Source organism: Amblyomma americanum, chromosome 3, assembly GCF_052857255.1.
Source record: "Amblyomma americanum isolate KBUSLIRL-KWMA chromosome 3, ASM5285725v1, whole genome shotgun sequence".
Classification (NCBI taxonomy): Eukaryota; Metazoa; Arthropoda; class Arachnida; order Ixodida; family Ixodidae; genus Amblyomma; species Amblyomma americanum.
The window spans coordinates 59,273,692-59,289,508 of NC_135499.1; the positions used below are offsets into that span (position 1 = coordinate 59,273,692).

The window sequence follows — 15,817 nt, forward strand, 5'->3', positions numbered from 1 at the left end:
TAGTTCACTGGCCTTTAGATCGCCAAAGTGAGAGACAAATAAAAGAAACAAAATTCACTAAAAGCCAAAAATAAAAATAAACAACAAAGAAACAGACCTCAGAAGTGCGTGATCGCCCGAAACAAAAACTCAAGCCTCAACCAGAGAAGCAAACAGCAGAGGTGTAACGCATAGCACGTGCGTCAGGGAATGTGGTGAAGATTTCCAATTCCTTATGGATAATTACAGCTGAAAAAAAGGAGCATCTCTGCTTGGTCCTCAGACAAAAACTACTGTTACCATGGGTGATTTAGATTCAGCTGGATTCTGGGATCCAACTGTCAAACAGGAGCGATTAAATCTTTTGCATCTTTTGCTTGAATTGTTGATTCGATTTCCCGATCGATCCTCCGACCAATTTGCCGGATCGCCAGTTAGAATTCGCCATAATATAGTGCGATGAGGTGACACCCGCTGATCATATCCTGTGCATACTCAAGGAGACCTCTAGTTTGGGCTAGTTGGTTCATGATTCACAAAGAAAACAGCTCGAAATATGGGGACAGAAGAGAAACAAACATGATGGCGCTGGTCCTGTCATGTTTGTTTCTCTTCTGTCCCCGTATTTCGCGCCGTCTTCCTTGCGAACCTGTGCATACAATGAAGGCCTCCTTTATCTCATGCGCACGCTGTTTGAGATCGCGCAACAACTGCACGATGAAGTTCACAACTGTAGTATTCTTAATGGGAACAGGGTAACAAGCAGTATCTATGTAATCAACCGCTATGGGCTCACTGATTGCTTCGCCAACCTTCTGAAACGTGTGACGAAGGCCCTCATGTTCAGTTTTGTGCACGCCTTTAATGTGAATATTGGTTTAGTGCGAAAGCACTACTTAAAGACGTCTAACCAGCTCACTGAGTTTGTGTAAAGACTGACCTTGAAGGTGACCTTGACAAAACCTAGCATAGCAACAGCCCATGCAGATGTAAAATGAATATTGCCGTGACAGGGTTTCGAACCCTCACCGGCGCAAACAGATCAGCTTCGCTGGTCACTGCACGAGGGCACTACGTTATCGCTGCTGCTGATCATGCCTCATGTTAAACTGTAACACACTCTCGCGCTGTGCATTACACATCATCGTCTTCATCAACTTTCACCTGCGGCACGAACGGATCAGATCAGCTTAACCTCGATCAGATCTTAACCTGAGCCTAATCACGTCGAAAGACGTGCTGCCAATCCAGCAATGCAAAACCATGAGCAAACCAGGTTAAACACATGCTTTCGCAAGTCTACTCAGTTTAGCAATGTTAAAATCCGACCACTATTTCCTTGAAGTAATCCCCTAAACCAGTACATCGCTGCTTAAAATCATCTAGAAGATTCTTTAGCCACTAGTTAGATACAGAGCGCCATCATTTAAGTTTAAAGCTCCCTGTTTTCTTTCTCCTGGGTTGAGAAATCAAGATCTGTCTCATAAAACATTTTGCAGGTAAAGATAGCACTGGTTAATAATCCCCAAACTGCTTCCAAACATCTCTTTCGACTCATCCATGCAATGCCGCAATTTCCTTGCGGAGCTCTTTTTGCAGTTTTTCACATAGCTTCCCAATATCAGTGAGAATTCTTCACACGCAGTTTAAATTTGGTGGCGACAGCAGCATAAACACCACAGTTAGAACACAAACAAAAAGACGCTGACAGAGGCAAAATGCAAAAACGCCCTCGTGCTATGCCATTTCATTGTGAGTTACAGAACACCCAAGCAGTCGAAATTAATCCAGAACTTACCCCACTACGGCTTTTTTCATAGCCGACATGCAACTCTGGGATTTAAAGCGCACACACCATACCGTACATAAGTGTGAGACACTTTGCTAGGAACAAAACCGCAGTGCTGCAAGCCAAGACACTGCGTCCCGCACTCACCGGCTCCGAGCACTGCCCAGAAGCACCAACCAAAAGAGAAACGCAGCAGTCCCCCTTCGAAGGGGATGACCAGCGGCCTGGGAGGCATCAGAGCTGCGTACAGGGCGCCGCTCAGCATCATGGCGGCGCCGGTGAGCTGCATGGCGTACGCGCCATACCGCGGGACAGCACACAGCAGCACGTTCATCAGCAGCCATAGCGCCAGGGACGTCCTGCGAATAGACTCCAGTCGGTCATCCGGGAAGGAACCGCACACAATTGAGGATCATGCGCTGTACAACACATGCCGACCCCGTCTTTGTTCAGAGTTCTTTTCGTTAGAGCTGCATGGGGTGCTTGTGTTGAGATCAATACCGTTAAACCCCTGCTTTATAGTTATTGCAAACACGTGTTCTCTAAATTTTCATCTTTCTGAAAAATTTTTTGCCCTGAGGTTTAATTAGAATACATCAATTGGTGCTCCCCAAATCACCAGTTTATTAAGTTCATTTAAAAAAAAAATACCGTAAAAGACGACCTGAAGTGGTAACGCTGCAGAAACGCCGAACACAACTGTACTAACCAACCGCAGCCGCAGAAAACATGCTCAAAAGCTTTCTTTCCCCAGCTGCTCTAATGAGGCAGTCCTTTATTTGACTGCACGCCGGAGTATTTTCCCCTGTAGTACCCAACTTGATCCTGACACGTTTGTCAACGAGTGAACATGTCCGGACACGTGTCGACATGTTATCGGTTACTACAAGCAGAGGTGGGCAACCTCATGAGGTTTCAACCTCATGAGGACCTCAACCTCAAAATGATCTCAACCTCACGTCGTGAGGTGAGGTTGGCGACGGCTCAAAATTTTGTGAGTGAGGTCAGCAAATCAGACCTCGACGTCTCGCGCCTGTTTGAAGTTGAGTGAGGTCGTCATTCAGTGAGGTCGAAATTTGGAGGTCGAGACTTTGTGCAATTGCCACGGCTTACTTCGACAAGTGCCGCTTCCGAAGCGGAGTCGGAGCGCACGACCGCAGTGTTCACGCAGTGACTCTTGGTGTTCGGTTTCCCCTGTTTAGACAACCGGGTGCCACAGTCTGCTCTTAGCTTTTGGTGCTGCGCCGTAATGTTTGTTCAGCCCAAAACTACAGGAAGACACGCCTCTCCGGTCTTACTGGAAGGAGTGCTGCTGTCACAGCACGCCACTCTCCCTCCCCCTTCCCCTGCTGGCGTAGCAGCCGTAGCTGCGTCCCGGTCGGCTCAAGCTCCCGGGAGCGCGCAAAGCACATAACTCACGTTGACCCGTAGTAGCTTTGTCTGATGCCGCAAACAAGTAAGTTCAGTCCAACAAGCACGCTATAAATTCGTCGCAGCGCAGATGGTCCAAAGCAAGACTGCTTCGTGTTCATGCTCCTTACCGGCATGCTGTCGTCACGGCTCTTGCCCTGCAGTCGAGTAAAGGGATCCTGCTATACATTACACGGTGAAAACAGAAATTGAAGCAGCTGGCACAGGAGAGAGAATGTGATTCAGGTAGTTCCTAACAAGGACACACGCTGATTCGATGAAAAGAGAACGAAGCCAGAAAAACCTGTATAACACTGTCGAAGTTTTTGATCGGTGTCATCCCGTTTCGAATCTCACCCTACTTCTGTATCTATTCCCGTTCCATAATGCAAGCAGATGCAAATATAATTTCACTTTTATATCCTTCCAGACGACCTCTCTTTGGCCTCCTGTTCCTTGTTCCTTTTTGGAAATTCACATAATATGCCGAAATACCGCAGCACGGGGCAAACGTACCAGGCTACCAGCATATAGCGGTGTAGCAGCGGTAAAATATGCAAAACTGTAATGAATGTATGGTGATGTGGTAGCCGATTCCTTTTACCTTTTCTAATAAAGATGTGTGGATAGAACTGATTACGTGCTGGCGCTGTGCTGCCGAGGCGATGTTTGAAACCTTCTAATATGATGTTTAATGGGGCACACTGTTGTTAGCTTGTTTTGAGTGTGCGATTTTTGTTTGTAAGTTTGTAAACATACTCTTTTCTTTTTTCGTTTCTCGTATGGGATCAGTTAAGTTGGCGGCCTGCCTTGCAGACGACCAGGCACTGCTCACACTGTTACCTTTCAGTTAACTATTTTGCAGAGACCCATATCGTTCACCTTAAACCACTTCGTAGAATGCTCGCGCGATGCTCGCGGGTAAAAAACTTCTAGGATGCCGGCGTACCATTGATTATAGTTCAATTTGGAATAAAAACAAGTGATTAACTCGAACCAGCTTCCCTCAGACTGGTTAACGAAAATGGTACCCAGAATTCTGTTCAGGCGTGCAGTACTTAGGCATTTTTTTTTTGTTCCGGGCTCGGGCGGGGAGTGGAAAAGATTTCACTGCGGCGAAATTTGAGCGGAGAGACGTGGTGCTCTTGACAGAGAGAGCAGTTGACGCTGCCCACTCCAGGTCAGTTGTTTTGACCCATGTGATTTCAATGGTTGGGACAGTATTCGAAGACGTAATTTAGCCCATTCCTGCAAAGTGCTGCGGGATCACCGAAACATCAGAAAAATCTCAGGATTTTGAAACCATTACCATCGCCATTACCTAGAGGGAAGTGGCATAAATGGGGGATGGTCTTGACCTCCCAAGAACATCAACATCATCATCATTAATTTTACCTGTAATTATTCCTATTGCTGGTAATGTGCTATATTTAATCAACATTCTGAAAACTTTTCATTTGATAGAGGTATATCGACTTCCCCGAGCTCATAAAGATACACATTATAATCGTTTTCATCATTACCGAGGCTCAACGGCATGTGTCGTTGCATGATGATTGCAGTATGTCACAAATGAGAACTGCTGTGTTTATATGCTGGACAATCCGAATGTCATTAATGTGGACCAAGCTGCGGGCACTCTTTGTAATGCATCATGTGTGCATGTGTAGTAACGTGGCATCAATATGGACCTTGAAATGGGGGTGGATGGGGACGTGGTATGACGTCACACTACATCTCCATCACGTGACTAGGTTTGACGTCACATTACATTACTGTCATGTGACCTGGTATTACGGCACACTCTTAAGATGTTATCACTAATACTAGTCATATCATTACCTAATTACACTAATAAACATTGGTTAGGCATGTTGATCAATGTATTTAATAAGCATTCATTAATGATGTGACATCATAATATTTGTCACATGACTCGTCGGCTCATGACATCACATGGTGCTGTTCCTTGCAGGCACTTTTTTGTGGATATGACCTTGAAACTGAGCTTTCTAATGCTTTCGAAATAATAAAGAAAGCCGCTCGCTTCTACATAGACATAAATACAATGCTCCCCTGTTGGTGCACTACAGTCGCAGCTTGTTTTAGAAGGCAGCATTCAGAGGAATGAAAAGAGCGTTTGCTGGGTGGCAAAATTTTCATCTACGCTGAGTGCTCTCGCTATGGCGGATAGAGCTAAAAAATCGAATTATACTGATATGCATCTGTGTAGCCATCACAATGGAAAGCACATCGGCGACCAGTTTCTGTATATACGCAATTCTCAAGTCTAAGAAGAGTATCATCAATAGCCCCCCCCCCCCCTCCCACCCTCCTAATTTCTGGTAGATGGTGTAGAATGCCTGTGTTTGTCAATTGCCGGTTCGTGCGTTAATGAGCGAGAGGTTTCCGATACGAACAAGTATACGCGAAGCAGTTGCCGAATATTGACACTGGTAAGCTTACAATTAGTTAGTGAACCAAACTTCGTAAAGAAGTACCCTCTGACGTACTGGTGGTAACTGCGTAAGGGACACTCCTGTCCGCAGGGCATAAACTCTCCAAGGGTTCATCCCAGATTATAAGCTCCTCTTATTGCGTACACATCAATAGTGTCTGTACACACCTTATCAAACAATTACCCTGAGTCGCTTTGGGACGTTAAACCCCTATAAACCATAAACTATATATTAAATAATTACAGACTGCTTAGTGCTGCTATTGTAATAACTAGTAATCACAATTGTACCATTATCATTTTGGCTTTCCTGTCTCACAGGATTCTCAGAATTGTTTTTAACTGAAAAACTTCTTAATTGCTTTTTGTTCTTGTTTTTTTCTGAGGTTGAACAGCCGACCTCACCCTCAAACTCAAAATTTAAGGTTGAGGTAAGGTTGAGTGAGGTCGCCAGTGGCCTCAGGAAAAGTGAGGTGAGGGCGTCTCAGGAGACCTCAACCTCAACTGATGAGGTTGAGGTTGAGTGAGGCCAGCAAATCTTTTTTGAGGTTGAGGTGAGGTCGAGATTTTTGAGGACAAATGCCCACCTGTGACTAAAAGCGGTTCACCGTCATGGCGCAAGATTACTGTGGGTATCCGCAGCCATCATCTGTCAAGCTTCTATTGCTAACTGTCCACAAAAGATCCTGATTACAAATTGTGATACCCGATCATATAATTTACGAATTACAAAGTTAAAAGATACTAGTCTTGTTTGTAGACGCCCCCAGCGCATGTCAAATTTTCCAGGCGCTTCAGCCTAAACTGCGCGTGATTCATGCATTAACTTCAAAATGCTGATCACTAGTGACTATACCTGCAAATTTGTGTCGCGAGTATTTTAGTGGAACCTGCAGCTGGTGACAGCAAATCAGCAGTCGATATCGTCAAGTTCTTTGCGTGTTAGAACGTTGCGCGACTGGTTGGCATTTTCACAACTTTAGCAGAGAAGCTAACTGGACATCAATGGCACAAAGACTAAAACTGTGGGACATAGGATCTGCACATAGCATATATCGTAACACCTCCACAAAGAATTTTTTTTCCTCTCTATCGCATGCATGATGACGTCAAGATAGCCATTCAGCAAGCGTTCTTTTGCGAGAATGACTTTGACAGTTCGGCCCGTGCTGTGGTTGCACCAGCTGTAGCTTAAATTTCACCGTCAGAAACGTTTATGCCACTCTATAGTCATTTAAACTGCACCGCATGGATGAAAGGAACTGCAGTAAGGCTTTTTTGGTGGGCTAGTTGGTCCATGAATTCAAGTCAAGGAAACAGCGCAATAACAAGGACGTGACACGACAACACAGGTCCTGCACATAGCATATATCCTAATGCCTCCACTAAGAAAAAGGAACTGTTCCGCTGCATTCTTTAATAAAAAAAACGTAACTTTCACAGAGCAAGCAGTAAATTTTGAAAACGATATTAACACGCCACGTAGGTAAACACACAGAATATTGCGCTAGCCATGCCATGCGCCTTTCCTTACGAATGCGTGCTGTGTCCAGCTCGGCTCCCATTTCAGCATTTTATGTCCTGTAGATCCTATTACCCTTTAGATATTCACTTATCCTATCCTCCACTTATTTCCTCTGTATCCTCCCCTTATTCTCTTTTCCCACGTGTGCAAGAACTGCACTGCGTATGGTGATTTGCAGCGGGGACACGAAATAACCGCATACGACAGAACAGAATGCGTCAAAACAGCACACAAAAAAGAGCGCAGCGACGAAACAGCACAGAGAAAAAACGGCACAGCGACAAAACAGCACAGGGAAAAAAAGCATGGCGACAAAACAGCACGCCGGACAAAACGGCACAGCGACAAAACAACACAACGGCAGAAGAGTGCAGGGAAAAACAGCACGATGACAAAACAGCATAGCGGAGTGCGGTGCAGCGCTGCTGGAGGGGTGAACTACACGGCCATAACCGCAAACGGTAAATCACAGCTGCGGCAGCTACATTTAGAGTTAGCGAGTGCTCGTTTCTCGGGTTCATTATGAAACAGGTCTGGCTCATTGATTCATGAACAACGTTGCTTGAACGGTGCATAAGGCAGAGCTAGTGATTATGTATAGTCCTTGCTTGCTTGAAATCCCTGCATTCATTCTACAACTCTGCTTCAGTTCACTCCCACCTGCGTTTGTTAGGTTAGGTTAGGTAAGGTGTTTCTTGTGGTTCCTGAGCAAAAGGGTCAAATCTGTCAAAAACTTATGTTTTAATGAAATTGGCTTCTAAGCGAAAAACATAGCTTTGATCAAATGTCGCAAAAATTGATGTTTTGAGATAATTCTCTCTGAAGTGAAAAAAAAAACAGCTTCGATATATAATACTGCATTCAACAAATGCAGGCTAGTGCATGAATTTTCAGGTCAGTTGGGTAGCCTGTATCGCAAAGTTCAATAACTACCAGTCAGCCTCAGACATCCACTGTGCAGCGCCACGGTTAAACACCAAACCTGAAAATCTTGGCTCGGGCAATTCTGCCATCACTAAAAGCAAGCATCACATACTGAATATATTCAGTGTATGAAGGCCCCGTAGCTCGCTCCAAACAATATTGCTGAGCAGAGCATTCAATTGCCGACAGTGACAGTTTTGAAGAATAAAGACTTTTTGTACATCCAGAGCCCTACATCGGGCGTATTTGTCCGAATTCAGCATCATGATTGTCAACCCGCAGAATTGATGCTTCCAGAACAACTTCTTTAGCGTTATTCATTCCATTGCCCGCCAGAAAAGTGCATATTTGAGATCAGGAGTATTACCCTACCCTGTTCCTTACTTATTTTGTGAAACGAGCACTCGTTAACTTCAAAGGTCGCTGCCATATGTGTTGTGATTTACCGTTCGTTTACAGCTATGATTGTTCACCCCTCCAGTAGCACTGCACCGCACTCCGACGTGCCGTTTAGTCGTCATGCTGTTTTTTCCCTGCGCTCTTCTTTCGTCCTGCTGTTTTTTAGCGGTGCTGTTTTGTCGCTGAGCCGTTTTGTCCAGCGTGCTGTTTTGATGTTTGCTGTTTGTTCTCTGTGCTGTTATATCACCATGCTGTTTTTCCCTGTACTGTTTTGTCGCTGCGCTGTTTTTTGTGCGTTGTTTTGACGCATACTGTTTTGTCGTGTTCTGTTCTTTCATGGCGCCGATTTGCAGCACCTGCACTCATTATATTTAACTCGTGGAGAAGAGAGCCTCAGACGATAATCACAAGTTGAATGTGCGTGATTACAGCTTGTTCAGATGTTATCTGTGGCAAGCTCGTACAATAATCTTACCGAAGAGAGTGACAGCTGGGAGGAAAAAAAAAGTTTTAAACGCTCTTACCACAGCAACACGAATGCGTAGTACCCGGCTAGACGATAGCGTCTTCCCCAGCAGAACCCTTCCAGATCCTGACTCAGGTACTCGGCAATGGTCAGGATGGGGAACGGCAGGCCCTTGACCAGTGCCTCTCTGTAGTCGTCCTTGATCTGGGTCGCTGTTGAATGCCACACATTTAAATCAGCTGTTATTATAACTATAAATCGGCAAGATTTGAAATGTCAATCTACTCCTAGCCATGTGAGTGTTTCACAAATTAAAAGAAAACTTAATCTTTCACATCATTCTACACAGTCACATTTCTCGCTTGGGCACCTTTCATGAAATGTATTAATCTAACAGTAGCCTACAGCAGCCCCTGTTTACTCCTGTGATGTGCTTAAACTCCTTCGTCACTAAAGCCTCCTCGGAATGGAATCACCTGCCCTTCTCCGTCGTCGCCATCCTTGCATTGCAGTTGACCTGTACTGAGAGTACTAAAATAAATTGAAATGACCAACTGAAAGTCGACAAAAGCAGCCCAACTAAGCCTTCAGGCGCGATATCAAAGGCTGTGTACTCTCTGGTATTACCTACTCGCAAATAAACAAGAAAGGCTATTTGAGAGAGAGAGTAGTTAAGAAACTGACGGGGCAACTCCTCCTTTCCAAAGTTCTGCTGGCCTAGCGAGTATTGCCGACAGCTAAGTAAATAAATAGGCGCATTTACCATGCATTTCACGCTGACCGAATATGTTTTTAATCAATACTTTTGCCTTCGTACATCCCCACGCTAAAATATTCCTAGCAAAATATTCGTAATGTGCTTCTGGTTGAGTTTCTTCAATTTACCCTGATTTTCTAGTCGCCGCCATGCATTTGGTTCAAATTCTAACTGCATATACAGGTCCTCAAGCACTACTGTTGACAGGATAAAAAAGTAGAGCTTACCGTATCTAGCGGTATTGCATTAAGACAAAATATTAATTGTGAATAGGTCATCAGCCGATCAGCCACTCAGCCGATCATACACACGCACCTTAGGGTGGTCACCTACGAAGGAATGTAGCCATAAGCCCCCTTTCTCGTGCCAAGCTGTAGAGCCAGAACAGCTGCTTGGGCTTGTTGGTTTTCCATCAACGCAGAACAGCGCAGAACGTAGACGGTGTCCACCACGAGGAGAGAAGCACGCACAAGGAGCACTGACTTTCAACAACGCTTAATTGGAAAGGACACAGCTCCTTATATTCGCACGGACAGCACACATGGGTGCGATACGTGTGCTGTCCGTGCGAATATAAGAACCTGTGTCCTTCCCAATGAAACGTTTTTAAAAGTCAGCGCTCCTTGTGTGTACTTCTCTTCTTGTGTGACATCTAAGTTCTGTGCTGTTAACTCCAGACTGTAGAGCATGAGAATATCTTGGGCAGGTAGACTTATAGTGCTGCCGTCAAGAGTGACAGAATCTGTGGCCGTTGCAAGGGCTCCTGGCAGACTTTCACTAAGTGAACCTCGAAGTGTGGTGATATTGCTCACTCAAATCAAGCTCTAGAGCGTCTCCAACAGCAGCCTTCCTAGGAAAAATTCAGTTATCAATCGTTAATCTAATTAAGAAACCTCCGACATAAACAGTTCAAGGTGTGCCATCAGTGGCCCCTTTTTTGCGTCAGAGTGGCGGGTAATATGGATGCCGATTCTTTCACTGAGGAAGCTCCATGATAAGCACCACCAGTGAGAGTCAGAAAACATGCAGCTTTTTTTTTTTTTTGCAAGGCAGAAACTTTCTTCGTTTGGACCGGCTCTGCGCCTCCCTTGCGAGACACACGGTCTCTCACGAGTGAAAGCCACTCCCCTACACCGCCTGCGCACTGACTCTACCTTACACGCCAGCGTAGCTACACAAAATGTATCGTGAACGGTCACCTTGGTGCTTGAGCTGTTCCGTGGAGGTTGGTTGACAGACAGTGTTCTGCGCTAATTATGCGGCCGTGTTTCTCACCTGAGCACGAGACTTTTCTGCGTATCCTGAGGCAATTGGACGTGTCTCTGGAATGCGTCATTGACGCAGTGTTTCCTCAAGATTCACGAACTAAGAGGCACACTGAACCATTTGATAGACTGCGCTCGTCCCTTGTGCCTCATTTCTGTGTCCGGTCCATATAATCCGAGAGCATTATACGGTTATGTCGCGTCTGCAAAAAGTGTCCGCAAATTTTGTCCGCACGATTATGTCCTTCTGTGGAGATAAATGTGCAAACGTTTGATTGTGTTAGGGGGTGTGTAAGTCGATCTTGAAATGGCAAAAAGTTTGGTTGATGAATCGTGATTTGTTAATTGATTTGAATTAATGAAAATAAACGCTGTGTTTGAAGCAGGTGTTGTATGGTGACTGATTCGATGAAAAGCGATCTAAACTCTTGAGGAGGTTTAGTTAGTATAATATTTTAGAAATAAAGTAAAGAATAAATAAAAAATAAAAATAAAGGAATAAAAAATAAAGCCGACTTAAGTGCAGTCGTGGATGTGTGCGCGTGCGTGCGTGCGTGCGTGCGTGCGTGCGTGCGTGCGTGCGTGCGTGCGTGCGTGCGTGCGTGCGTGCGTGTGTGTGTGTGTGTGTGTGTGTGTGTGTGTGTGTGTGTGTCACTTTTTTCGACTATGTATAACAGGCTAGGCTACTGCTGTCATCCTAAATTCTCCTAAAAACTCTCGATACATCCTCGCATTCTACAACTGTCGACAGCTAACGCCACTCGTAGAAACTTGAATTAAATGAAATTACCATTTCCTATCAATTCTCATTTTAGACTAAGAAGGAGAAGAACAACATATTGTAATTATCTACATCTTGAAATCCTATACCTACATAATAATTAACATGTCCATTTTTGTTTTGCCCACATTACAGCCCGCTTCTCGTGGGGATATGCGATTCGAAACGGTTGCTCAATTCTTCTTGCTCCTTTGCTGCGCCCGACGGCGGTAAGGGAAACACAGACCTTGATTAAACTCGGACCAAACTGAGACAATGCGTCTCACTGGTGCTGGCTGCGGCACAGGCGTGAAGGGTGGAAGCTATACAGCGTTGTGCATTTCTATTGGATGCGCCTTTTAGTACACACGAGAGAGCTGATGATTTAATGGTGATCCCTTTATACAAAGTACTGATGGCACTTGTGGAACACATTAATCAGGAAATAAGTTAACTTTAACAACACGCCATAATGCGTCATTTTAAAGGAGTCTCGAAAGAAGGTCACTATATTTATTTTTTGTTTCCCATTTTATTATATTCGGAAAAGCTTCAGTCTGCAGCAAAGCTCCGCTCACAAGCATGGCCACCGCACAGAATTCCTCCGTGACAAAAAATAGTCCTGTGTTAAAACTTTTCCTGTTTTTTAAACAAGAACCTAAAAAGGTGAAAAAAATTATATGCTCAATAATTTTGGTATGAATTGTTTAATAAAGCCAGATGTTAAAAGGCTGATTTCATTTACTATTTCGATTGGCTAGCGGTGTAATACAGGACGCCGCGGGTCGTGGCCCAGTGCTAACAGCCGCTGGTTTCTTGAGTTGTACCCTACCACAGATATAAAAAGGACCCGCAGTAAAGTAAGCTGTTGGATGTCTTGTTCCCTGCGGTTATCGTAAATTCCTATGCTGCTTTAAGCGTTCAAGGAAAAAAGCTTTCAGCAGCTTTAAAAGTGTTTCTCATGCATGAGAACAATGCACCACTTTTGTTGAGCATTATTATCATAGAGCATATGAGATCATCGCACACTTTCAATTTACAAAGATGTAAGAAAGGAGCCTAAGGCCCCTATATAAATTATTAGAAATTGTCTCTAGGTTTTTTTCAAGTAGAACACAAGCAGACAAGAGTACAGGATGTGATGCGCTTGCCTGGGCACATGCAAAAGAATCCAGCAGCCTATGAACAGAAAAGAAAGCGTACGAAAATTCTTCTCTATTGGTCTCTTGTTAGAGAAGCAGAGCAAATTACCAATAATTTCTTCTAGGCGATAAGTGATACGAGATAATCACATGGGATGCTCCACATACCGAGCTACGCTAAAGGCTATCGGCGCTCCTGCTTTCGTACGCGTTTATGTTGCGGCTATCCTAACCATGAAAGCGCTCACCAGCGGCACACCCAAAGAATGGTGTTTCAAACCAAACGTGCCAGTTGGAATGTGGCAACATGACTGCCAGAAGCGTGACGCTCACTATGAAACAAGCAAAGCAGGAGACATGAGGGACTCATTGAGGTATGCACTGCATACGAAAAAAGACAAGAGTGTTTTAAAAAAAGGAAAAGATACCTAAATGCTCGTGTTAGTCATGTTTTTTCTGTTCTTTCTATTCTATTTTCTGTCCTACTTTACCCTGTAGGATATAATTTTGTAGTGATGTCATCAGAGTACCGTGGATGTCCAAAATGTCCAGAAATGTTACGTAACTGAACACCTGCACTTTCTTCGGCGTTAGCACGCCCTCGCAAAATTCAACGCATTATACTTGCCACCATTTGATAGACTAAAGCTGAATCCAATTAGAGATACCCAGAAAGAACTCAAGAGACATAGTTTTACGCTGCCGGAACCTAGGTTGGCTCTCCGCTCCGCAGGTAGAAGGCCAAACGTGTAATTCCCCGTCAGCACACGGCACCCACTTGCGTCACAGTATGCAATCGCGCAATAAAAGTGCATAAAGCCGGGGACAAAAGTTCCTGGGCCACGTGCACTGTTAACGAAGCCGCCGGGTTGAGACCACAATTGTGTAGGTGAAAGGACAGGATTCTGGCTTCCACCTCCGCAAGTGTGGTCGGCTAATATCCGAGCTGTCAGTTTTCTTTACGGTGCACATGGACCAGAGACTTTTGTCTAGACTGTACATTAATGCTTTTGAAGGCAAACAGCAAGTCATATCACAAACAGAAATTGCGCCGTTGCAAGCTAAAGTTGTTTACCCTACGCCTGTCCTGAGACAAAGTTATGTGCCTATAAAGTTTTGTGTCCGTCTGATAATGAATACGCATGTGAAGCATGGCATCCGCAGACCAAAGCTTTAACAAGTGCAGCGGCATGCTTTGCGTTTCGTGTATTCATGCTAACGCAGGCAAGAATCTGTTTCCCCACTACGCACGAGCGGACCTGTCTCTCCTTGAGCTTAGAAGAAAACAGAAGCGGCTACACCTATTCTATGACATAATGAACGGCTTGGTACACGTCTACAAACGACATTATAAACAGGATGATCCATCTCGAATAACTAGTCATAACCATAGCAGACTTGCGACGGAAATGAAATTCTCAAAGGACTGCTTCAGACATTCATTTTTTTCTGTCTGCAGCACGACACTGGAAAAAACTAGCAGAAAATGTTGTTGCATCCCCAAATCGTGAACAATATCGGTCTATTCTTGAAGAAGTGTATAAAAATAACAGCAAATCATGTTGTTGTTTTTGGTATTGTGCAACTCCTGCCGTCGACATAAATTGTGTGAGTGGAAGCATACTCACTGCGTTTTGCTAAAACCAGTACACCTATGTCAGATGTACGGCTTTCCATGCATTTTGCCATGTATTTGTTTCAATGCCCACCCCTATCTGGGTCTGAGTTAGGGCCGACAGTATGTGCAAATAAATAAATAAATAAATAAATATATAAATAATGATTCAGCTAGTGCTAATCACGTTAGCATACACGTGCTCCTCATATCCGCGCGAAGCAATGAGATACAGAGGGGTCTAACTTACGTCCAAACCATGTGAACCTTTCGTTGAAGTTGATCTCTTCGTTCTTGCTGTACCTGGGCATAGCTGAAAGAGAGAGCAAAAGAGGGAAAAAAAGAAACAGCAGAGCGGCAAACTCTTTATCCACAGGCGACGTAGGTCAAAGCCTTCAACGCAGAGAATACATTTCGCAGGATCATTCAGTGATGAGCGGATCTTCACAGGAACACCAAGATCCGCTGAAATTTGACAGTGGTTCTGCAAGTAGAATACAAGGTCCCACCAAAAAATCCGAGTATTACTTGGCGTAGAAGGTGAGCTGAACATTCCACACAATAGTTTGTCGATCTGGCAAAGACAACGCCTCTACTGCTCTCAAACGCCATCGTGTCTGTAGTTCATCACCCACCTATGCTGCCTCGTATTTTCATGTTTCCAGCAATACTAATAAGACCAGTGCAACCCGCTTACAGACAGCGATAACAACAATGAGAAGTAATAAAATCGCCAGGTGAAAGCCATTTGCCAAAAATCTCAGAGAGAAATAAATTTGTGAAATTAGCTACATTTATACCCCCTGAACATAACTTGAATTAAAATTTAATTGTCTATCAAGTCAAAGCAGGAGGCGTGCTTCGCTTTGAACCGCTGCCATTGGTTACTAGAGCCTGTGGTAGCCGCTTCGATTGCTGGCAAACATTGCGTGTCACCATATGCGAATAATAAAAAATGAACAACCCCAATAAGAACTGCTGCAAAATGCGGTGCCATAAAAAAAAGCATTTGCTTGTAAACGGGCTGCGCGCTGGCTGCTTAACAATGTTAAAACATCGCTAGTCAAAAGAAATTGACAATTACAAATTTGCTGATCTGGAATGATAGTCATCGGAATGTTTATTGTCTGGAAAAAAGCGCGTATACGACGCCAGCACGAGATAAACTAGGTTGAGCCTCGGCGTTAGGAAGCCGCCTATAGTATACGCGTTTAGCATATCAGAGATGTATTAGCGTAGAGGTATACCGTGTTAACAGACACTGGTTGTGCACGCGCAGTGGCATGCGTGGGGTCCGGCGGTGCCACAGTGCGCGTGCGCAGCCGATG

At 44.5% G+C, this 15,817-nt stretch overlaps 1 protein-coding gene across 1 annotated transcript in view; it reads right to left on the reverse strand.

The window, feature by feature from the left end:
• The window catches only part of LOC144124614 (dual oxidase maturation factor 1-like), a 218,390-nt gene that overhangs the window by 21,899 nt on the left and 180,674 nt on the right, over nt 1-15,817 (reverse strand). Inside the window, exons 4-6 of the mRNA XM_077657411.1 lie at nt 14,740-14,802; nt 9,009-9,162; nt 1,916-2,127 (exon numbers count right to left, since the gene is read on the reverse strand). Coding sequence (XP_077513537.1) covers nt 1,916-2,127; nt 9,009-9,162; nt 14,740-14,802 — 429 coding nt within the window. The remainder of the gene's footprint in view (nt 1-1,915; nt 2,128-9,008; nt 9,163-14,739; nt 14,803-15,817) is intronic.